The 25,600-nt window shown below is 38.5% G+C and overlaps 1 protein-coding gene across 12 annotated transcripts in view; it reads right to left on the minus strand.

The window, feature by feature from the left end:
- Positions 1-261: 261 nt before the first annotated feature.
- Positions 262-25,600, minus strand: part of SCML2 (Scm polycomb group protein like 2) — a 71,766-nt gene continuing 46,427 nt past the window's right edge. For 11 of the 12 annotated variants that reach the window (XM_055802348.1, XM_055802349.1, XM_055802345.1 and 8 more), the window contains 8 exons: positions 23,348-23,598; positions 18,363-18,498; positions 16,275-16,478; positions 11,718-11,900; positions 10,515-10,628; positions 5,297-5,578; positions 4,425-4,588; positions 262-2,869 (listed from right to left, as the gene is read on the minus strand). In XM_055802348.1, coding sequence (XP_055658323.1) covers positions 2,744-2,869; positions 4,425-4,588; positions 5,297-5,578; positions 10,515-10,628; positions 11,718-11,900; positions 16,275-16,478; positions 18,363-18,498; positions 23,348-23,598 — 1,460 coding nt within the window. In that variant the 3' untranslated portion in view covers positions 262-2,743. The remainder of the gene's footprint in view (positions 2,870-4,424; positions 4,589-5,296; positions 5,579-10,514; positions 10,629-11,717; positions 11,901-16,274; positions 16,479-18,362; positions 18,499-23,347; positions 23,599-25,600) is intronic. The other variant, XM_055802343.1, reaches the window with a different exon arrangement.

Below are 25,600 nucleotides of genomic sequence, written 5' to 3' on the forward strand. Positions count from 1 at the left end.
AAGATATATAAGCGGCAAAATGCTATATGTGAAACTAAATAGTTGAATATATTCCTATACTGTTATTTTGAAAGCACAGACCAACCCAAGTTCAAACATTGCTTCAGATAAACAGCGTTAGAATGATTTTACCCTTTTGATTAAAACTTCCTTACATCAGATGTTTACATGAACTGTCAAGAGCTGCCAAATGCCAGATAAGATAGCTACCCTTGCCTACGCAAACAGCGCTCACACATATGCACAATGTCAAACAAAAAAGACAGTTACAACAATGAACAAACCATTTTATTTTTGTTGATAGATAAGAACATCCCATTGAAAATAAAGAATAAAAATTATATTCTGCTACAAATTTTGAATGCCTGAATCTCACTCTATAGCACAAGGTGAAATTCCGGTACTGCAACAGCACAGTAATCCTTGTGCACACGGGTGCACAGAAAGCCTCGAACAAATATTTATACCCATAATAGTGCCATGTAAAAAAATGTCATTCCATAAAGGCAAAACACAAAACTTAAAACATCTTTGTTTTTCCTATGCCAGTGGCAACATAAAAAATGAAAACTGTTTTCAGTCAATTATTTCCACTTAAATTGTATGAGATCTCTTTGAGCTAAAGAACTCTGAAATTCAGCATAATAAAGTGTGGAAGAAATAAGGTATAAATAATACACTGAACATGTGGGGCATGCTGTTTTCCTCAATATGTAACTAACTTTCATATGGTTACACCAACAATCAAGTCAGTATTTTCCCAACACAAAGAGAAAATATTCTGTTTCTTCAGTCAATGCTCTGACCTTTTCTTACTATAAAGAACACCCTTGTATTATTCATCTAAGCACACATGCACCACAAAAGATATGCAAAACAAACAGATATAGATAACCTTTAGTGTCAAATGTCTAATGATGTAACAATAAAACCAATTCTCAAAGTCCAAATGACTTGCTAAATTAAAATTGCACTGCAGTCACTTAAACTAACAAAATACTCGGACGCTTATGAGCCACAAAATTTATTATTTTGCAGCAGTATCTCTGCTGAAACCTGAGGAGTATCAGACTATTGGTAAAGCAAGGCATTTTCAGAAAAGGAATTTGTAAGAAATATATTTATACTATATGCTTTCACATAAAAAGGCAGTAAGAAATACAATAAAACCTACCATTTTAGGACTACACCTTCCCTAGGAAACAGTTTTTATCACTTGCACTATTACATATAGTACATTCAGTTTCCTACACAGAAAGTGTATTTTCTTGTCCCTGATGTATATTACAATTGGCAGTGACAACAAACTGCTTTATTATCACCACTCGTTCTTGCAGCTTATAGAAACAGCACTGATTTTACCCCAAAAGGGCATATCGGTTACATAGTAGCACTTTCTTCTAGGAAATACAAGCCCAAAGCATCAGAACCAAATGTGTCTTTCCAGAAATATACCAGAATATATGGCTCAGAGTTAAGGGATGAATAACCAAGAGTATTGCATAGTACAGGGATCTTACCTGTATGAATAAAGCCACCTTTTGATTGTTTGTCACCTTCTGACTGGACAACAAATTAAACAGGTGCTAATGAAAGTAGTACACAACTAAATTTACTGGTAAAAAACCAACATGAAATTGTACAGTTCTTTCTGGCACAGTGCAAAGTACACGTTAAAAAACTGAATACATATGTACAGTGTGTATATATATTTTTATATATATATATAGTATGTATTTCCCGACACATACACATGTATATATAAAAAAGCATGAACACACATATCCATGCCAAACTCAGCAAAAAGATGGAATGTTTAAAATGTGGATGCATGGTTCCAGTTAAATTAGTCTGTCCCAGAAATGGCTGTTTATACAGCCAATATGCCCTTCCATGAAACAGAAATATTTATTGTCTGCATAAATTGACAACATACCATACATTTGTCCTCATAACTTACCAAAGGACTGATAATCACACTTTATAAAAGCTTATATTTGTATTAAACCCTCTCCTCCATAACCCTTCCCTCCCCTCACCTCCATCCCCCATGACCAATTCATATGGCTATTCCCTTTATGGAAATCTAGGAAGAATCATCTAGAATAATATACTAGAGTACTACTCTGCTGGAGGACCAGACACAGTATTTTCACTACAGAGATGAGATCTTCTATTTTAAATTTTTCTTGCAATATAAAAGTTTACAATCACCCCTATAAAAAGTATTAACACCTGATGCTGGTTTGTTTTATTACTTTCATTTGGGATTCAGCTGTTTTGGTTCTGAATATGAACACATTGGCTGAAGTCTGTAACGGAGAATGCACTTTCCAGAATTCAGAGAGCACTGTTACCTCACCTGCCCGCCCCAGTACGATCAACTGTCCTTCCCTGAAAACTTCCTGAAATAGTTCGCAAAACACTAAAATCATAGAATAGTTTGGGTTGGAAGGGACCTTAAAGATCACCTAGTTCCAAGCCCCTGCCACGGGCAGGGACACCTTCCACTAGACCAGGTTGCTCAAAGCCCCATCCAACCCAGCCTTGAACACTTCTAAGACGTCATACAGATTCCCCGGACCCCCCCTCTTTATCCTGAATGTCTTTTTTCCATTTTGAGAACACTTTCAAAAAATAAAGATTATTTATATCAGCAAAATAAGTTTCAAATAAAGGCAATGGCTGTGAACCTGAGAGCTTAGTGCGATACAAACACACATATTTGCGGTATCCCCGCTGGCTAGTACTTTCCTTGTTTAAGTCTTTCAATGTGGTAGCACAACTTTAGGGCAGGCCCCAGCTTCAGTCCCATATATTTCATTATCATATCACTCCTCAGTAAGAGTAGTGCCTTCCCATCAATTTCCTGCAGAAGGAAGAGAATAAACACAACAACATACAACTACTTTAACAAGCTGCATGGTAAAACTGGACAGTACATTCTATTTGTTTATACTGTAGTAAAAACTTATCTAATATATATATAAACAGTAACTCAGTATAATTTGATATTTACAAATGGCCACTGAAATTTAGTTTATTTTAGCATTTTTTAATGTATGATTAAGGCATTTGAGATGTTAAAGAGAACTATAGTAAGTAAAAGAAACAACCAAACTGCCCTCAAAATTAGATACTGGCTGGGAAAAAAAAGTGAATGGGTCAAGGGAAAAAAAAAAGAAGCTGCAAAGGAAGGTCTGTGCAGTTAGAGATTAAATGATCCAAGCACTGAGGCCTTGCACTGAACCTTGAACACAGCTGTGGGAGGATTCTGGCATGTGCGTGCAAACAGGCACACAGAGGAAGGGGTTACAGACCAACTAAATCTGTGAAATAAGACAGATCTAAGTCCAGGTTAAACCAGACAGATTGTTAGTATCAAGACCAAGGACAACTTAGATTTCAAGTGCCTGCCTGAAAAGCTGCTGAAATTTGACAGTCCTAAGGTCTTAGTAGCATTACATACTGTAAACAGGCAATCAGTTCCCTAAAACACTTTAAGGAAATCCAACCTGTTTTGGGGGGTTTGTTTGGTTTTTTGTTTGTTTGGTTTTTTGTTTAAACACAAACCTGACAAAACAAGTCACATTTAGTCTTGTTGTACAACTAAAAATAAAACATAAGACAGGAAGTTATTTTGAGTTTTCATTCCAATCCAGCTTACCCTGATATTTAACTGTTCGTAGGAGCTGGCACAAAACGAGGGTGAAATACTACTAAAGAGAAAGCAGACCTCTTTTTGGAGTGCCATATATACAATGAAATAAGAAAGCAGCTCTTTGCTGAGCAACCTGCCATAGAAAAGCACAGTGAGAAGGAAGAGGGGAGACCAAAAACAGCACAGAGAAATTGACACAGTTTATCTCTCGAAATACAACAACTAGTTAGAGCTTATGAAACCCTACACGCTGTCTTTCAAAACAGATCAACATTTCAACTGATTCTCTGAATTTTAGTATTAAAGACAAAGAGGAAAGCTTACAAGGTATAACAGCATCTCTACTTCAGGATAATCAGTCTCCAAAACAGATTGTCTTAGAGAGGTGTCATCTATGTAGGCCAAATGCCCCAGACCGTACATGAGAATGCCATCTTCTTCTCTAGAGGTACCGGGGACGACAGGGTACCATGGATGTTAGCCATTAGAACTTGTATACTTCCAGTATTGGCGTTATTCCATATAAGCTGGAACAGTGGGTATTTACTTGAGTCTAACAAGAGTGGAACACTGAGAAAATATACTGCAGGAAGAGTTTCAGAAAACATACTGCAGGAGTGGAAAAATAATTTTCAGCCTCCCTCTAATGTATGAGTAGAGTCTATTCTACCTTCAATTGCAAATAGTGATAGACACGAAAGCTGTATTTTAAGAGATTAACGTGACACACAATCTACTAGAACAGAATGGATATGCATCGTACATGTCTCCTAAAGAGTTCTGCATGTGGAGCTAGTGCCTGTGGATCAGCTTCTTTCACAAAACGCATTACTTCCTCTATTGACCAGGTGGAAGGATCCTTATTCAGTATTCTTGAAGGTTCCCTTTTTAGTGAATTCAAATCCGGTCCAGTTGTGGAACTTGCAGCTTTTAGTACAAAAATATTGTGAAAGGAAGAAGTATCACTAGTCTATACAAGGATAACACATTCCATTTTATGAAAGACATTCTTAATATTAACATGCAGCTTTTATTATGCATTCTTTGCAATATATTAAAATGAAAGATGGTTTATTTTCCTCCAAATAATATTGAACTGTTCCAGTTGACTCTAAATGCCTTATATAACTGCAAATATTTACAGCAGCATAAACACTAGCACTATGACATACCTAGAGGGATTAGTTCAACTTGTACTTGGCTCCTGTATCCCAAGATGCCATTAAGTGGGAATGTGGCAAAGGCAAAAGTTAGGCTGTGCAGACAGAGGGAGGGACAGGAGGAAACTTTATCCCCATATTTCAGCACCACGGTAATAGTTAATAAGATGCTCAGGAGGTGAGCTGCATATAGTTAGCCCCCTCTGGTCTGGCTTGCTGCAGGGTCCACAACAGCAGTGAGAGGAAGGTGCAGCAGGCACGACCTCCCTAGCTTGCACCACGGTATTAGTTCTAACAAGCTTAAGTTCTGCATTTGCAGTTATGTTAGCAAGCTTGACGTGCCTGGCAACAGCACAACATTTCACTCCGTATGCAAGTTTTTCTATGGCAAAGAGCTTCTTTATGCATAACTCACAGACTTTGTATGTTAATAAAAAAGTCACATATTTTTGGCAAGTTTAATTATACAGCATACCTTCAATCCGCCCCTGTATTCGATTCCTACTAACTTCATAGTAACCACTGCTCCCAGCGGAGCTCAAGGACAGCCTGCGCAGGACTGGGGCTGAATTTGAGGTAGCAGTCACTGGCTGAAGGGAATTTCTGTAATACGCTGCACTTCCTGAAGTACGATATTCAGTAGAATTTCGACGGGTCGGGCTTGAAGGATTTACAGAATTAAGTGCAGAATCCATAGAGTCCTCAGGAAATCGGTGTTCTTTGGAAGTGCTGTTTTCCTCTATAGGTAATGTTTCTGCTACAGAAAAAGCAAGTATCAATATGTTCAGAGTGATGGACATTATACCTTTGTTATTTAACTCCTTGCTGTGTTCTCCCCTGAAGATACTGACAGCCTGTAAGCCTATTAACAAATCTCCTGTGAGGCAATCACTGCTGCTGAATGTTTGCCCCTTTTCCTCAAGTAGTCGTTGCACTCTTACTGTATTTTTAAAACTTTTTTTTTTTTATGTTTTAGAAGAAGCAGAAGATTTAATATGTCAAGTTTGGGAATCTTCCATAAATCATTTCAGCTGTATTTGTTAACTACTACGAACCGGGAAATGACAGAGGAAATTTTTTTAGGGGTAAAACTGTCCGATGTTAATATTGATACATCAAACAACCTTAGTCAAGCATTTTCATTACCTTTTAAAAAATATATTCTCAAAAAGCTAACCAGTAGGAATGCTTTACATTTGTCTTGCAAGAAAATATTAATACAAACAAAACCTCAAAAAATTGTTAACAATTGTTTAATTTGCTCTAAACAGCAGAGGGAGTCAGTAACTTCACAAACAAAAGAAGTGGGCAATTATCATCGATAGATCCCAATACATTCAGACACAGAGGTCATCATTAAAAATTGAACAGGTTGCAGGGCAAAGCCACAGAAGGCTGTGAGTGCCAGGTATGGCATAGTAATGTAACATGTTTTGACCACAATGCTGTATCTACATACAGTTAGTTCTTTGCACAGGGCAGGGTCTACGAGCACAGACTCTGGAAAGCTGAAGATATACGTAAATTATTGAACCCACTGAGCAAGCTAGAAAAATAAAAACGGGTCTCAGGAAGGGAGTGTAACATTCCCCTTTTTAGTTCTTTCTGCAAAACACAAACAATGCCCACTTAGAAGACTGAAGAATTTTTAGAGCCTGTCAATACTGTTTCTAAGCCAGATGAGCAGAGTTCAGCAGGTCCCTTTTCCCGGTGCCATGAGACAGGAGTCAGGTTTGCTTGATTACTGAAAATTCCACTGTTGGTCAACCAAATTCAGGTTTGATTGGCAGAAACATGCTATGTGAGATTAAAAAAACAAACAAACCAACGCCAAATCAATGAGAACACTGCTCCATTCCCTAGCAATCACATGTATTCTGCTCTGTTTGCACCAGACCAATATCTAGCCCAAGAAAGAAGTTGGAAGCATGATGTACAAATCTGTATGAAACAAATGCTGCTTTGGCATGAGACTTAAGAGCTGGAAAATACAGATAACAGGTTCACAGAAGTGTAAAACCCACACTACCATCTTGAAAATTACTCTAGTGAAGTTATAAAACATATGCTAGTAAAGCAGCATATTCTTTGGAATAAGAACTGGTAAGTTCTGTAAAACAAGTTCCTGAAATAAGCTTTTACTACCCTCCTTATATGACAACTTTCAAGAATTTCTTGGGTGAATACCCAATTAAAACTAAAGGAAGAGCATTTTCCTAAAAAACCCAGTTAGCTTCTCAAGTGGAATGTGGTGAAGAACTGTTAAGCATATTTTGGTCTTCAGACAGCGTAATTCTCAAAGGGAACAAAAGCACTCAGAGCGCCAGCTTGCTACTCTAGTGAATTTGGTAAGGCAAGTTCTGCAACACAAGGTAACATCTTTTACTAAACTTGACAGTCATGAAATAAAGAAGCTTTTATGGACACAAGTCCTTCTCTTTCATATACGCAACCCTGAAAACAACCATGGCCACACTTAGTCTGTTACATTTTAATCACAAAAGCAAAGAAGCAGCTACTGAGGTTTTCAAAGAAAACAAGAAAATTAACTTCTTTACATTTGTCAGCTTGAAGTAGCTGCAGCAACTTACCAAAATGAAAAACAAAAGCCAGCACTCTATATAATTTAGAGAGACTTTAAGAGATGTAGTCAACAATACATACTATAAAATTAAAGGGTAGCCAGCCAAGGGAAAATTATAGCTGTAGAGAACAAAATCACCAACAGAAATCTCAGTCCAAGACCAAAAGGCACAGGTGATATCTTTAAATACTTACAGCAAAGCTATACGAAGGAGCCTAAGGGTTAACTGACTGAACCTGTAGCTTCAGTTTTCGAAAGACTTAAAAGGTAGGATGAAATAATGGAGCCAACAGTCCCCAGCAGAAAATTTCAACTAGAGTATTTAAGCATATACTGGACAACTCCATGTATTGTATTACAAAAAAAATTTTGTAGTTTTTATAGTAAACAGAGGTCCCAAATACAGGTTGTTTTTTTTTAAAAAATGTTTACATAATCCTTGTCAAGGTATCTGAGGACAAAAATATTTTTTTTTAATTGACTATATTACAAAGGAATTTAGTTTTATTTATTCCAATTATATCCCACATTTCTGTCTGAGGATATATATCCTAAAGAAAACAATAGTAAATAGGGCTGGGAAAGATGAACTCTGCTGTTTTTCCCCCAGGTACCAGCATTTGAATTTATCTTACTGTAAATTCTGAATTCACATACAGAAGGTGGAAAAGCTGGCATATTTCATCTTTTAGAGAAGGTGTTTCCATTAAGCAACTATGGTGCCCAATCCACTTTCCTTTCTATTCATCTAACCTCTCTACAAACAAAAAGCAGCTGCAATCTGGTTGAAAAAGTGGTCAACAGCTGATTCAAAATTGGCATCTAGCAAATGGAGCTTTGCAATCCATGCAGCAATGAATGACACACTCCTGCCTTGACATTTTGAGCAGTTGTGGGTAACAGTGGTATGGAAAGAGACAGGAGGTTCCACAACAGAGTACCTGATCTCTGGGTAGATTAATAAAAGGCCAATAAAAGGCCTTATGTTTCAAGTCTAAGGACGACAACAGACTGTTTAAACACTGAAGGCCTTAGCAGGAATCAGATGTTTTGCTTTCTTGAAGCTCTTCTGGGAATTAGAAGCCAGTTGTTCTGCCTCATACATAAACAGGAATGATGTAATCAGCTGCAGCAGTAAGAACACTGTTTTCAGGGGGAGGGAGATGAGTTAGCCCCTATTCGCTCCTCCTTTATCTTTCATAACTTTAGGAAAAAATTGTTAGCGAGCAGGAAAGACAGCAAAACCTGCAAAACACATCCATGAGCAGATCAGAAGGAAAATGAGCTGTTTAAAAGACCCTTTCCCACAATTATTCCATTTTGCCTTTAAATGATATTTCAAAACAACTACTTCAAGACAACCGTGTCTCGATGGAACCAGAACTTTTTTGGGGCAGATCCTTCTTGCTAACCAGCCCATGACTGACTTATAAAATTGTCTCCAGATTTTCAGAGGACCTTGCCCTAATGTGAAACACATAACTCTACAGAACACTTTGCCTCCTGAAATGCACAAATTCAAAGCTCTGAAACTATGAAAAAACTGTTATTATTTTTTTAATCCAAGTAACTTTACTTTATAATGAACTATTGATCTTAAGATGTATTTCAAAGACTACACTGACTTCATCTGTAAAAGGGTTACATTGGCAAACAAGGATTAAAAAGCAGTATGTGCACACGTTTACTTTGAGGAAGATTTCTTACAAGATAATGCAGATCTACTCAAACATTTGTTTTGCTCCAACTGAAACTACTCAATTTGAGTATAATCAAGTGCTCCACGCTTATTAAGTTTCCTACCAGAAATATCTGACTTAGGTGTACAATATATCAGGGGAATGAAGCCAGTACTTCTTTTGGAAAGACATAGAAATCAATAATCAATGCAGAACTGTATTTCCTGCAGCTGTTATTACAAAGACATGAATGTGCTGCACATATATAACATAATAAGATGTAGCATTTAAAACAAGCTATTGTTGTGAGCTTTTTAACTTTATACCCTTTTGGCCTTAACTGTAGTCCTATGACTTTTTAATCTGCATAGAAGAGATAATTCTGCCCCGATGATGCTAATAGACACAAAATGACCCCAGGATCTCCAAAAAGAAGAAAAAAAATTAATATGAAGCAAAAAATAACTAATCCTCATCGTATTTCAAAAAAGCCTTTGAAAATGCTGTGCAAATGTTTTGCAGCAAGAGAAAGTATGTATCAGACAGGACAAGTCAACATCAACAAGTCAACATCAAGAAGTTACCGTGGCTTAACCAGTTAAGTAGCAAATGCAGGGTAAAAAAAACAACATGTTTTCCTAAGTCTCTCTCACTGAGGTTTAAACCTAGATGCTTTACTTCACATCTGTGGCAGCCTAAGACTAGACACATGCTCAGTTACTGCAGCTGAGCTGCAGTGCAGGAAAAGGTGCTATTCATCAGTGACCTAAATCAATCTAACAGTCAGCTGCCACAGGGAGGCTACAGTGCTACCCTGGCCACAGCTGCATTTTATTCAGCTCTTCCCTGCGCTCATCCAAGTCCATGGTGCATCAGTCCAGAGAAGTAAACTGCAAATGACTCTGCACTTCACTAAAATGTTTTCTGTGCTTTTGCTCACTGGTTCAGCTCACCACCCAGCCAGGGACCCACTGCAGGAACAAGGAGGCAAGGAAAGCAGGAGCAGCACAGCTTCCACTGGCAGCTAGCCATAAACTCAGCCGCACTGTATCATGAAGCTACACCCTTACTTAATGCCCCCAGCCTACAGTTATTAAGAGTTGCTTCCAATTTGTCTCCTAATCCATTTCAGGGCAGTTGGTTTTCCGCTAAATAGCCATATATGAAGCAGGAGGCTTCATCTGTCACCTATTTGCCTGAGCCTCTTCACAAAAAAGGCTAGCAGGTTTAGGAGAAGGACTGCTGGAACTTGCAGTAGATCTTTCCTAAGTGCAAAATCTGTGCCAGTGATCAATAATTAACATACTTTCACCCTGACCTGTCAAAGGCTAGAGACAAACCAGACACATATGTTGTACTCGGTCCTTTTTGACTGGAAATACTGAAGCCATAAATAATCCTCATATATAATCCCGACATAATGTAATTACCTTCAGATGGATGAGCATCATTTCTGGGAAGCTTAGGGGAAAGAGGAGCAGTATATGGTGGAGAGTCCTGAGAGTATCGTTTAGCACTCCTGTTTTCAGGTATTTCTTCTTTTGCTGTGAAGAGGAAAGTCACCGCCTATTATTCTAGCATAAAGCTGTTCATGGGGAAAGTCCAGGGACAAAAGCAAAGACATACATCAGCCATTCACTAGGTTACAGTTCATTTTCTTGTGTCACACAGACTCAGTCATTTTGACACAAACTTTCAAAGCTGAAGTACAGAAGTACAGCTTAGTTTATACTGTCATCACCCAAATTACCCTGATCCTGTCTACTTTTCTGAAAAGAGTTAAAACTAAAGATTTTTATATGACAGACGTAATTATAAACATAATTTCTCCATTGGAAAAGGGGCAGGAGGACTATTTTATTTTCGAAAGCAGCACCCAGAAGACAGACTTAGCTATCAGACAGCTGTGAGGAAGGTTCACACCCAGTATGAATCTTCTGAATCTACCCCAACATCAAGGTTTTCTCAGTTATGGCTCCTGGTAACCCTTGGGCTGGGACTTGCAATACCAGGCCCTGCAAACAACCCAATTAAAGATCCTGTGCAAGTCATTTCATTTCTCCCTCGCTCTACACTCCCACCGCAGCAGACAAACATATTGGCCTCAAACAAAACATCACAAGCAGCCACCCGCAACCCCCACCTTTTCTACTAGAAGACTGGATGGTACATAGCAGGATGCAAAATTTTTGGAGCCGTCACTGAGTAAGGTGAATAAAGCGGGAAGGAAGGACCTTTTACCCGTGCAGGAAGGGCTTTCAGGGCAAGCCCCTTCTCATAAGGCATTAACTATCTTTTTGTAAGTTTATTTTATGATCCAAACATTAATTTAACAAAAGAAATGTGAAGTTTTGAGCTTGTCCTTTTGGTGGTATCACAGTGGTACAATACATACGTTTCCTGGCTTGGCTACAAGGAGGAGTTTCCTGAACAAAATGATTTCTGCACATGTGGTATGAGCTATTCCATCCTGTCAAAGCACTACCACACTGGAACCAATTCACTAAGAACTTAAGCATATTCATTTCAATCAATTCATGTCACAGAAAGACAGATTTAAAAGTTACATTTCAGAAAGTCATCACACTTCTCAAAAACGTCAGCACTTGAAAATAACAGCTGTTTAACAGTACCTGGTTTGTTCCTATCATATTCTGTAGGACTATGTGCACATCCCCTGTAAGGGCTGAAAGGTTGGCTACTGAAGAGATTATCACACTGCAGGCTGTGGCAGAGTTTCTCCAAGAAGCGCAGGACAAACGATGCACTGTTTACAGAAGGAAGATTGATGGCATGCTTTTCCCCATCAAAGGAAGCTGTGAATAAGAAGATGATGTCAAACACCTCCTAAGCATCATGTAGTAAAACACCATCATTAACTTAAAAGGAGAAGACGTCCAGATTTGATTTAAACTACACATGAGAAGATTAAACAATCATTCTGGTAGTTTAACAAATTTACATCCAAAGGACTGATTTTACCTTGCATTGGATACATGCTAGTTTAAATTTGCTCTATGGGCACTTATTTTAATGAAATAATTTTGGATTCACACCAGCATAACAAAACTTGCAACTATTCCCTCATCACGAAAACCTTATGCATAATTTCTGTTGTTCACTTATAAACCAGCAAGCTCTCTGCCACCTATTTGCAGGAGATTACACAGAAAAGACCCTTTACAGTACTTGCCAAAAAAAAATTACAACATTTTTTTTTAAAAAAAAAAAAGGAAGGAAACAACTGTAAGATTTTTTTTTTCTCAGTTTCTAACTGAACTGAGAACAGTTTTGGTAATATGCTGGCATCCGTCACCATTGAAATTCTGACTACAGAACCTGTTTTGCCATTTGCTATTTTATCACTAGAGAAATCTATCCTGCTGTCAGCACTACAGTGGTCAAGCTCCCTTTTTTTTCAACAGGAGCTAGATGGCAGAGATACCACAACAGCCACAAATGGATCTGGTGTCTTTTAAACTGAGTGATCACAAAAAAGCCTGGACATGTGCCTATGTCTTTTACTTGCTGACCTCCCTCCTTGCCCCCCAGAGTGTTGCAGTTGATGGTACTTTCCTTTTTTGTGAAAACTAGTAAGATTTTGAAAAGACTCAATACTGCTCAATACTAACAGATGAATAATTACCATTACATTAGCTGAAACTTTTAGTTACTTCTGATTAGAAAGACATTACAACAAAGCAGGAACAAACTTGTAAGGTAATCCTAGGGCTAGAAAGAAGTGACATAAACACCAGGTTTATGCATCAATTTGTCTTCTTGATTTTCAGCCTGTCATGCAGCTTTCTGTTGTTAACATGTTTCCAAATGATAAGTAGAGCTTTAAAGGATCACATTTTGTTGGTAGCAGATGCATTTAAAAACAAAAACCAAAACCCAGAAGTGTCAAGAAAGCCTTTATTCACAGATCTGAATTAAGGAACATTTCCATATTGTGTTACAAAAGAGATAGATAATATACACAAAACCAAAGAAAACACCCAAGTTTAGCATATTTTAGGCTTCCTTAGGAAATCAGAAGTGTCAGTTACTTACACTGTTGATGTAAGGAAGCTTCTGATTAGAGTTAACGCAAGCTAACCAGCTGGCATCAACAACTTTTCTCATCTCCTTCATGACATCCAGTGCAAGTGCTTAAGGTTTAAGAGTCAGTACTACAGAGACAAATCCCAGACCAATGTGTTTCCATGGCCCATTCAGTTTTTCCAGGCTTCAGCGTTCAAATGAAATGCTAATGATACACAGTCCCACATGTGGCTCAGACACAAGGTCTTCTACCTCCTGTTAGGGGAAGGGGTCTCTGAAGGCAAATTTTTGCTTGGAACTCAACCAGCTCTGGAGAGCAAATGGGCTGTGAGACCTAGCATGGCCCGATCTCCTGACAAATTTACTGCAAGGTAGTAGTCAGCTACAGCAAACATTTAAAATGCTTTATAATAGCCTTATGGATCTTCTTATATGACCTTGGGGAAATCACTTATTCTCCATGCCTTAATTTCTCATTTTGAAAAGAAGCATTGAAAAGAACAATATTATCCTAGAGCTGTCAGGAGGATAAAGCAAGAAACAGCTGAGGCAATGTGACTGCCCCAGCAAGACATACCATGGGAAAAATCCACAAATAAAAATTCAGTGCAAACACAGCTCCCTTGTACTCTGAACACCTGAGGACAACCATACGAACTCCAAGGGTGTAGGACCCAGATCCATAGGCTCAACTGTCTGCTCTGCTTGGGGACAACATAAGCCTCTTACTTCCCAGATAAATGCTAGGGGGAAAAATAAAAAGGATTACTTCTGAGGTGCAATAACCTCAACCTTTAATGACAAATAAACAGAGGCTGGAGCTTGCACATGCAATCCCAGTCCCTGGGGTGAAGAGTCACTCTCATTTCTTCACCTGCCGTTCATTGTATAAGCATGTTTTAGATACCAACTTCAAGCCAGGACAAAGGCTGAGAACTAAACTATCAGAGAAATGCATTTGTCTGACAGTAAAGAAACTCACCCAAGAGTCTGATTTTAATTCTTTGCTTGAGAAGATTTATCTGAGTCTATTTCATCCCACTGAACACCATAGTCTCTGCACTACAAGGAGAAAAAAGGGGCTGACACCACCACCACCATTACTGGCTTGCTAATCAAGCCTTTAATTTCCTTTCAATTATATTTGCCTGAATTGAACCATTATGCATCAAGCAAAAATAAAATGGTTTGTGCTTTTGTTTGAGTACTAAAAGGTGGAAAAATCCTAAAATCTATTCTATTCAAAACAATTATTTTCTTTGGCAGCTGAACCAAAAGAACCACTATTTATTCACATGTATTCAAGCAAGATTATTTTATCCACAACCTCATTAGCATACAGTTTCCTCCTAAAGCAGGTATAATACTTGTCATGAAAGTATCAGTCCACAAAAGATTTAGATTGCTCATTCTCTGCTGCAACCTTTTTTTCCTGCCAGTCTAAAAACAAACAACCATCACCTGAATAACAAACCACACTCCAAAGCCAGTTTCAAACAAAAACTCTACAGGAAAACGCTCTCACAACTTCATTCTGTAATTTCTCGTTTTATTCTACTGTAGCTTTCCTCTTCTTCCTTACTGTTCATGTGCACAGCTGGTTGTAATGTGCTACATTAACCTAAGTCACATTTTTGTGCTTCTCAAAATAGTTCACAAATTTCTGATAACATGACAGGGAGTGTTTGCTCACCCACTTCTCAGCGACCTGTTTGACAAACTGATGAGAAGGCAAGAGCTCAAGAACACTGGAAACCCACTGGCATCTTGTGGCTCACTATCACCTGGACCAGGACCCTGCTTCAGGAGCAATCCACATTGCCAAGTCCCTCAAACCCAGGGCTACAGAGCTGGTTGCTCCGAATCCAGGCCTTGGGGTGAAGCCAGGTGCAGAACAGTAATTTCTTTTTGTACAGAATTTTTGAATGTAAACAAATCACAATACATAAGGGCTCTGAAATTTCTCTCTCCTCTGTGAAATAATTATTTTCAACTACTCAGTAACAGATATGCCACTGGCCTACGATTTACTCCATGATAAACAATCACAAACAGAATACTGGTGATATACATCTCTGCATTTTGTTCTAGAAAATTGACTTGTCTGAATTAGGTACAGCAAGATATTAATAATGTAATAAGTTTTCACATATCTTGTAAAAATAAAGCAATGAGTTCCAAACCCACACATACACAATGCCATTAAACCTTTACTACGCAGCAGAGAAGTAGCATCCATTTTGTGAACAAACTCACGGGGATGCATAAGCAAGGCTTACTGTAGTTCTGCTATACGCAGGTTGGGGTGCTGCTCTTTAAATATTGTTAGCAATATCTTTATGAGGATTTAATTGAACCTGTATTCCACTAATCATCTTTCACATCTGGTGTTAAAGTAAGGAGATTAGAGTAACAGAAAGTCTTTTTATCGCCAGTGATAGAATTATGAATTGATGTGCTAACTGCTATATGGATACTTCCCAGCCTAGGAGGAAGAGAAATGTCAAGCAGCAGTTACTCGGTTTAAGATACAGATAATTTATCTATAAACCTGCCATTAATATGTAATAGAAATAAACCCATTCCATAATAGGGGACATTGGTGGATGAACACTGACCTAAGATACTGCTACAATTCTGGGAAACAAGGGAAGGGAAGAAGCAGCTACTTTAACATGTGGAATCACTTGCCTGGAAGCTGAACAGATTAGTTGGAAACTTTTCACTCACTTGGTTAAGGCATCAAGAATACAAGCACTACGTATGGATAGGATTATCTGAATGACTTGACTTAAAGCTGATTATTTCACTTGTACTAAGTTTACTTGACAAATGTTTGGCTACAGCTACTAAACGAGGCACATGAGCTCCACTTAAGAATCTAACTGTACTGCGTATATGTAATCTAATGCTGCTATTGCCAAATTCTAATTTAAAGAATTGTTCAAATCATCCTGGACTCCGAGTGAGACAAATCACATCCGCCAATACTCCCTTAGAAAAGGAGTTCACAAGTATATGTTCTTGACTGTGCTTAAATAGTTAGAGAAGTGATACAAACTCATTGCAGCTACTTCAGTTCTGCCCTACCTCAAATTTGCAACCAAGTGAAGAAACAGAAAAAACAAATCATCTTCACATACCAGTTATCATTTCCCCTCCATGATGGCCAGATCTCAGAAATCCAAAGACTGTTTTGGATTGATAGGCACAATCCACACAAGCCTGTACAGCCTGCTGAAGTACCACATTGACAGGACCTGGTCCAAAGTGATCTGGAAGCTGCTGAACCTTCTTCTTATCCAGGTGAGGCCCAGAATTTCCATGCTTGTTGACATAAACACACACTGAAAAAGAAGAAGCCATGTTTACTGCCAGGGAAAAAAAGACATGTTTCCAAGCTAGAACTGCAAACTGTCTTCATAGTTTTTAAATTTTGAGGAAAAGATTTACTGATCAACTCAAGAAGCTGAACACACATATATACTTTCAGAGCATGCAAAAAGTGCTCTGTCTTCTGTTCTCATGCCTGAGTCCTAAACCCACTTCTTTCTGGTCTCTAAAGCCCTTCTACATCTCACTAATGTAACAAAGCTGTCATAATCTGTGCTTACCTTTTAATTTGACTAATCTCTGTTCATACACTAGTTCTAATAAAGGAGAAATTTCTGGCAGGTACTCTAAACTACGATGCCATGGTTCTTAAAAGCTGGCCTTACCAAGTTACTGCCCTAATTCTGCTCCTGTTTGAGAAGCTGCAACAAAGTCAACCCTATGGTATACACCTACCACTGATGCTCAGTTCTGAAGCACACATATAACGCTAACTTGTGCATGTGTAATGGCTACTGAAGGTCTGTACTTTCAGAAGCCCCAAATCACTCATGTATGATTTCCACACTGCAACTTGGCCTTCTCTGCTAAATAAAATTAACATATTTCTCTAAAAAAACTGTAAGGTGGTTTAAAGCTTAGCACAAAACAATCAAATAGAACTTTTGAAATTACTTTTTATAGAGACTATGCAAAACTGTCTTTCAAAAGGAATGGCGAGGCAGAAAAAGCATGGGAAAAAGCCCTAAGTGAAGATTTTTTCCTTTTTGGCCTTGGCTGTCACAGGACCAGGAATGCACCCAAGACATTATCACAGCTTCATGAAAAAATGTGTCCCTGTGGTAATTAAGCAGACAATCTAAGCATTCTGTTATACAAAAGACTGCCATAATTTCTGAACTATGGTATTATTTGGGCTTAGTTAAAACTCTGTCGTTAAAAATGAAATATTTCTGTAAGGTTTTTAATGATCTTATGTCTTCATGCATATCTGCTTACTCTCTGATGTCTGCAAGCTGAAAGAACCTACTTGTACAAATAAAGATACAAATCAGCAAAAACAGTTTTCATGGCATCTTCAGCCTGGCCTCAGCGACAACTGCCTCTTTACAGGTTTATTTTCCTAGGAAACATACATATTTTCCTGTCATCCATGACTGAAGTTGGGTGTGAGAAGAGCCTGACAACTTCTATTGTTAATACAGGTTTTAAATGTAAAAAACACCCCAAACAAAATTATCATAATTTATGGAGTTTTTAGAAAGTTCTGAGATTTCAGTTGACAACAAACAACTTGCTTCACTACAGGGTTACAAGTTCTTCAATGAGTTAGTTCATGTACTAGCTTACTTTTCTTTCGCCAAACCCTTCCAAGACACATTTCATTATATATCAAAACCAAGCAAACATAAGAGGAAGGAGGAATGTATTTCCTCTGATTGCCTTCACTTCATTTAAACAGTCCGAGTTGTTTCTTTTAATGTAAGGCTATACAGAGATAAAATCTCCATTTTGTTATATTATAGTACAGCCTGCATGATATCAGACTATCATATGGGGTTTTAGCTACATCTATTCCCATTTCATACATTAAGGAGTGGGACAGACATGAAAGAGCTGTACAATTTCCTTCTTCAGGCAGGAACAACTGCCAGGTCTAGCAGATCTATCAAAAGCCCCTGTGCTCCAGCACTTCCTGCTATAACGCAGGCATCAAAATACTAGTTCTGCAAAGTAACACTAGCACCTGCAAGTATATTTAAAAAATAAGGTAGCTGGATAATGACTTACAGTAATAAGTTTGCAGCACATTTTCCATAAAATGACACTGCTAGTTTGCTTGAAATGGAAGCCATTTCACACTAAAAATGTAATTATTTTTTTTCTTTTCCTTTTACCTGTGGATATAACTGCTGCAGTTGCACCAGTCAAACCAATTCCACTTTTAAGTATCTGTGTAGTGCCACTGTCCCCCTCAGGAGAAGAATGAGGAGAAGGAGATGCAGGAGTCAGTTGTTCCAGTAAGACTTTTTTCTGTTTAGAGGAAAAAAAAAAAACAAAAAACAAACAAAAAAAAAAAACAAAAAAAAAAAAAAAGAGAAGTCAAAATGTTTAATGTTGTTTAGGGAGTCTGCAAATCCTTTTTTCTTATCAGTTACCATCTTACTGAATATGTGGGGTTTCTTATTACAAAATTAATACACACAGCAGAGAAGATATTGTCCAGGAAAGGAAGACCAGAAACTGTCAGTTTGCATTTACAGCTACTTAAGTAAAGCAGTGGAAGAAAAAGGACTTAAAAAAAGAACCCACCTCTATCTAAAGAGTAGGAAAAGAATGAGCTTTATATATCAATTCACAATGTTTCTAAATCCTAGGAAGCACAGAAGAGGTGTTTTAGATTATTTTCCTGTCCATACCTTCCCAATCATCTGGGTTTATCACAACTCAAATCAATTAGTTGGGCTGTGTATTTATTCCCATATAAAATTTGAGTCACATTTAGGTGTCAACTTTACAGTGTACCCAGATATTCCCTCAGCTCGTTTCAAAGAGGCTGAAATTCTCAAGTAATCACTTTCAGGAATTGGTGCTTTACACAAAATATCAAATAAACGAGTAGTTACAATCCAGTTACATGGCTTGCCAAAACCTTTTCCTTTCCCAGGTCAGACTTACTTGCAGCTTATTATACAACAGACAACCAGAGTTCTCAGCACAGATTTAGAAATTGGTCAGTGTGCTTTACCTTCCGCCTGAGAAAGGGAGAGTTTTCTTGCAATTTGGTTTGGACTGGGTTTTAGAAAAGAGACATGAACAAGGAAGGCATTTCTAATGTGCTTTGACATGCTATGAAAATATATGGAAATAAAAGAAATAATGAATTGAAGAAAAGTTCATCACCTCTCCCTTCACCATTTATTCTTGCATGAGAACAGATTACATTCTCATTTTCTTACCTATCAAAAAAAATTAGGAATATAAGAGATTACCCAAGGTCTTGGCACTGCTGAAGGCAGCAGTGACTTGGCTACTCATATGGTAAGGATATACTGCAAAAATTGATCTATAGTGAAGTGAAAATTCAGTCAAGTTGCTAAGGGAAGCTAAGCCCTCTTCCACTTAGCAGTATTCATCCTTCACACTTTTAGAAGCAGCATATTTTCCAAATAATATATTAAAAAACATGTTGAAAGCAAACAAAACATACAACTTCTTAACAGTTAAGCAGTGCTTAACTTCTTGACAACACCTATGAAGAATAAATTAACTTTCTTCTGAAATACAAGGCACTTCTAAGAAAATTTCTGTGCCCCTTTCCAGTTCAGAGAAAATAGGCATGGCTGGAGAAACTACTTGACAATATGGCACTGCATGGAATCACCATGAACCTAAGGAGCAGACTGCCAAGGCTACTGCGAATGAGACGAGGTGGCTCAGGTCAGACACCGAACCAAGCTGTGATGTATTACTTGTCAGGAATTGCCTATGTATCTTAACGTTGGGTGACAGAAAGGTCTCCATCCTTAATACAGAGAGCAAAAATGCACTTGGGAAGACTCAGCTTTTGATCGGAAGTCTGACATTCCTGAAGGCCCCTCTAAAGCAGGGACTTTTTTTTTTTTTTTGGGGTGGGCACAGTTGCCTGTCACTGCACTACAAAAACATGGGTGGTCAAGTTGAAGGGAAAGAGGAAATGGGAGAAATGGAAATACAAAAACAAAAAGACAAACACTAAACTGTAAGGCACCCTCCACACCCACACTCACACATCAGTGTGGTGAGGCTACCCAGCCATCTTCTACCTTCTCCTTCAGAAGCAAGAAGGAGCACCTATTTTAGAGATACATCGTGTTATGCTCAGCTGAGGTTCTCATTTTGCAACCCCAAACTGAAGAGCAGCAAATTGCGATCCCAAAGCCATGTTGTTTCACAAGGCAGCCCATGTTCCCAGCAGGACTCAGCACATTTGCTTGGTCAGGGTGTCCTGGCTGGCCCCTGCCAGCTGGGAGGGCATGCCAGCTCTGTTTGCCCACATAAAGCAATGCTCACAGTCTGGCACCACATGGCCCACTTCACAGGCTTTACCCTGATGCTTAAAATTCTCTTCTTGTGGGGTCGAATTTAGGGCTATGATCCACACTTAGACAAGGCACCTCTTCAAGAAATTCTGGAAGGATGTATTTGCATTGTTATGCAAAGTATACTTTAAAAATAATGAAAGAGATACAAAGAGATTTCTTCTCCATTATGACACAGTAAAACATACAGTGCAAACTGAGGGAGACAAACAGAAAACAAAACCCAACATGCATCTCATGCTTACAGAGAAGCTTAGAAAACTTAGAAAACTAGAAAAATAAAGGAGAAAAATGACAACGGCTCAACATTCCCACTGTATAACAGAAGTTAATACCTGCACAATGATAAACAATGCAACGTAACAAACATAAAAGGGCAAGGAAAGTCAAACAGCTCTACAGAGTATCAGGCATTGACCAATCTCCCTAAATACACAGGTTTTGAACTACCACAAAGCCAGCTCACACTTGAAGCACAATTACTTAGCCTGAAATCTGGAGGGTTTTTCTGGATCAGTATTGGAAAAGAGAGAGGAAAAAAAAAAAGGCACTTTCAAATCTCTAGGCGCATACCACTTGCATTATGAGGTATATAGGCTCTATGGCACTCCATGTCAGATATACCCTGTGTGTGCAGAACTCCCACAAAGCCCCATTTCTTCTTTTTACCCTCATGGTAACAGGTGTAACAGTCCAATGAAGACCTTGCAATAAGATCTTAGCAATTTAACCATGTACCAAAGCAATAACAACCTCCCGTGGATTCTCAAAAGGAGCTTGTTTTTTTCGAGTTTTTAATGCAAAACTTAATGTAGTAAAACTCCCAAGTTAGATTTATCAAACATAGATTCTGCAAAACCTAACTTTGAGTTGCCTGGTCCCACAGGAGAAATCAGGAGTGAGTAGAGGTACTTCAGATTCACTGCCTCAAGACATGGAGTGTCAGCAGTAACCCCCATTACCAAATCAAATCCCCACAAGCACCTCACACAGATCAGGTGCCAAATGCAGTGCTCCAAGCAGACACTTTCAGACACCCAGTGTTTAAAGCCCAGAAGCCTCCTCTAAGGGTGACATACCTCTAACTATTCTTTCAAAGGATATGCAAAGCCTCTCAATTTCTTTTTCATCAAACACGGAGGACAAAACTCTTACATGAAAGTGTGCATCCTGCCATACCTGAGTACATCCTGAAGATATGAAAGTCCTGTGTTCGGTGCTCTCCTTTAAAGACCCCCAAAGACTTACAGAGAATACCCCATCCACAAGCTGTGTCTGGATGGGAGCACCTTTATCCCCTTAATCTGTGTCTCTGTGCACTTCTATACACCAAGCAAGAAATAAAGCTGGAGACCACTTGTATCAGTAGCCTACCAGTCTGGATGCCCAACTGGAAGGGGCAGGCAGCAGAGGAGACAGTGCTTGCCTTTCAATTTCTGGTTCCCAGAATAATTTCTTACTTTGTGGTCAACATTTCAACAAAGTGCCTGCTTCCAGTTTTGTGCTAGAGCCTTCTGGGTATACTCCAACAATGTTATTTCCCTAGCACTTTACACTGATCAGCACTATCACTGAAGGGAGAAGTCCCCCTGTGCCATGACTTCACCCCTTCCCTCATACCACTAGCAATAGATCCCATAGCCCAGTGATCCAGACTGGAGGAGAACCCCCCCCAAACTTCAACTTTTTGAAACTTGAGGGTGAAGGAAAAAAAAAAACAACAAACCCCAGAGAAAACAGTGCCTCCTACTCTCCCATTGGTGCTAATGCAAAGGATGAGGAGCACAGGGACAGACAACTTGTCTGGGGAAAGACACTGCAGGATTGCTACTCCTGACAGCCTGCAGTGGGTGAGCCAGCCTCAGAAAATAGATTTTACTTCCACAGCAATTCAAATTGCCTTAAATCTGCCCTGCTGTGATCCTATCCTTCTCTGCAGCAGCCACAGCACTTGTGCTTTTTTGGGGTGGAGCAGACACAGAAAGAAGTAAGAGGGATGGATGCTGGGTTAGCTGTCTGGCAGTTCAGCTCCTCGAACTAGCTTGCTCTGGGATTGTTTACCCACCAGTGGTTGCATCATGAGGGAGTGGGAAGAGGGGGGTTTACAGCAGTGCCAATTCATACCTGATCTAACAGCTCCAGAGGAGCTGAAGCTAGAGGCAGCTGCCAATACTCCAGGTCTGACTCAGCTTGGCAGGGAGAAAAAGCAGAAAGGCATCATGGCTTTCAGACCAGGGCAGAATTAGGCCCACACCTGCAGAAATGTATTGCCTGGAAAGAAGCTTCCTGCATCATGCCAGTACCTCAAGGATTAGGGTGTATCTAACAGATTTCGTTCGGCAAATCCAGACGTATGCTTAAAATGCCTAAACTCTGCAACAAAGCCCTCACTGTTCCTAAGCCTTTGTTTCTAAACATGAAACAGAAAAAAAAAAGAAAAAAAAAACAACACCAAAACCGCAAACTATACATATGGTTCAGTAACAAAATAACCCAGACTAAAAAGCCTAAAGGCTTCCCTGGCTTATGCAATTTCACTGGAAATAGCTGTCCCAGAATAGTATTCTTCAACATCAACAACTCACCCATAAATAAATCAGTAATCTTGTTCTGGAATAAAATAATCCACAGAAGTTTATACTGAAATATTCCAGAATATTTATTCTAGACTTTTTCTTGTAATCAGTTGCTGAAAACAGTAAAGCCCTGAAGGCTGAAGACAGAAAATTAAATAATAATTAAAAAAAAAATCTCACTACGAAATTTTGCAACATAAAATAAAGTAGTAGATAAGAACTAACCTTTTTTCCAGGTTTTAAACTTTTTTTCCTTGTTTTAAGATTTTCAGTATGAGAGGTGCTTTTTGTCAGGGGAATGTTTTTAGGAGACCTGCCCTTCTTGGGAACTGCAGACTGTCCAGGGGGTTTGCCCCGACCTGGTTTCCTGCCCCGTTGCGCTGGTACTGGAGCAGATTTCTGTGGAGACTGCATTGAACGCCGGGTCACTTTGGAAGGGGAAGATTGGATTTTTGCACTGCTCTTTGTAATGGAAACTGAAGAAAAACAAAAACAAAAGGGAAGGGGGGGAAAACCTCAAAATGAACGATGGAAAGCAACTTTTCTAACAAAGGCTTAAAAAAAAAAAAAAAGTAGTGCACAATTTACATGGTAAAATAAATATACTGGATATTTTGAACTTAAGTGGTTGGCATGAAACTATGTAACTTCATTAAAGCCAAAGAGAACTCTTCATAATCGATTTTTAAGAGGGGCTTTCCTAAGAGAAAAACATTCAAATGAAAATTAAAAAAAGAATCCACTCACCTTATAAATGCTTCCCATAATTTAATTACAATAAGATATTTCTAAAGTGCCATTCATCAAGAAGGCCTTCAAAATACTTCACAAATTATACAGCCCATAATACATCTGTTCTCCTCTAAGAGCAGTTTTCACAATTACAAGACATGTCAACTACATCTAGGGAGCTACAAACCAATTTTAAGTAGCAAAGAAAATCCCCCCACTGAAAAGGAGAAACCAATGATAGGCAAAGTATCATTGATGAGCATTTGTCCGAGATGCCAGTTTAGAAAGTTAAGTTCACATATAACTATACCTAGATTTTTCTACCTGGAGCCATCCAGATATAACATTTTATTTGGAAGAAGGACTTCCAAAAGTCAAACACAAAGTATTTTTTTTATGCATTCTTAACACTGAAGTGCTTCTCTGTTGAATATCCCATCCCAAAACAAAATTGATCCAGTATGTATATGATCTGACTGTTTTATAACGTGGTGTGAAGCTGCAAGATGTTACCAGATTTCATTGAACAGAACTTTCTAGTCAGCAATGTTTTCCAACCAATTCACTCTTCCCTGAAGTAATAATGATAATTTTATTTTAACAACCTGTTTTGCAATGGACAGTTTAGAACACCAGAAGGATGCCAAACAGAACCTAAAGATAAGGATGTATCTTCGATGTCCTGCATCCTTCAATGAAAAGATGGACCACACCATGCTACAGTAGCATCTGTATCCAACAAAAAGCAATTACTAAGTCCAAAACTCCAATAAATATTCTGTTTTGTTGGTGTGATTGCTGGCAGGTAGACAGATGCATAAATTGTGGAAAAGGTAAGCAGAAGATGAAAATGGGAGATTTTGTGACTTCAAACCACCCTTGTGAGCGGTGTGGGAAAGGCACATGCAACGTATATGAAATAATTTGAAGGCTTTACACTAAAATTAGATGGCTTTCTAGTATAGCACTGCCCCTACCACAGCCTTTTACATCTCACTGATGAAACTCTTGTGATTCACCCTAACCTTAGATACTACGAACTAAATGTGACACAGCTTAGAAGCATTAAAAGTTAGGGTTCAAATGGGCTTTGACTATGCCAGTCATCGGTGTCTGAATCAAAGTGCTACTACAGACTTGAAGTGGAGTGTAAGGGGCTGCTACTATTTAATTTCCTGGATCTTTGTGAATTTGGAATATTTCTTCTCCTAAAATACTACGATGTTGAGGCTTACTGGTAAGCATATAAAACATGAAATAAAACACAAAGATACATTTGAAATGAGATCTTGAGAGACGAACATACTTAAAGGTAGAGTAACAGTTTTAATGTCTAGCTCTATGAGTGATATTTACCTTAACAGTCCAGCACCTAGCTTTACAACTGTTACTTTAGCTCTGAATTTTTATTCAGGAATTAACTGTTATTAAGTATTTGCAATAGAAAATGTCACAGTAAGATGAAATACACACTGCAAACTGACTTCTTATAAAATACAAGTACTACTGACACACATTTTTAAAGCTGCAGAAACATTTACATACATTGCTATTTGTCTGATTCAGTTACTAATCTAATACTCCTAAATGGCAGTTCAGAACAAGTCTCTTCATTATGGCTGCTTGCAATCCTAATACATCAAATACAGACATGATATCCCTTGGTATTTGAAAAGGACCACCTTCTGGATGTGCAAAGTGATCACTTCCCTTTTATTTATGTATGCTGAAACTTATTTTCATGTG

Source organism: Falco peregrinus, chromosome 4 (genome assembly GCF_023634155.1).
Source record: "Falco peregrinus isolate bFalPer1 chromosome 4, bFalPer1.pri, whole genome shotgun sequence".
Classification (NCBI taxonomy): Eukaryota; Metazoa; Chordata; class Aves; order Falconiformes; family Falconidae; genus Falco; species Falco peregrinus.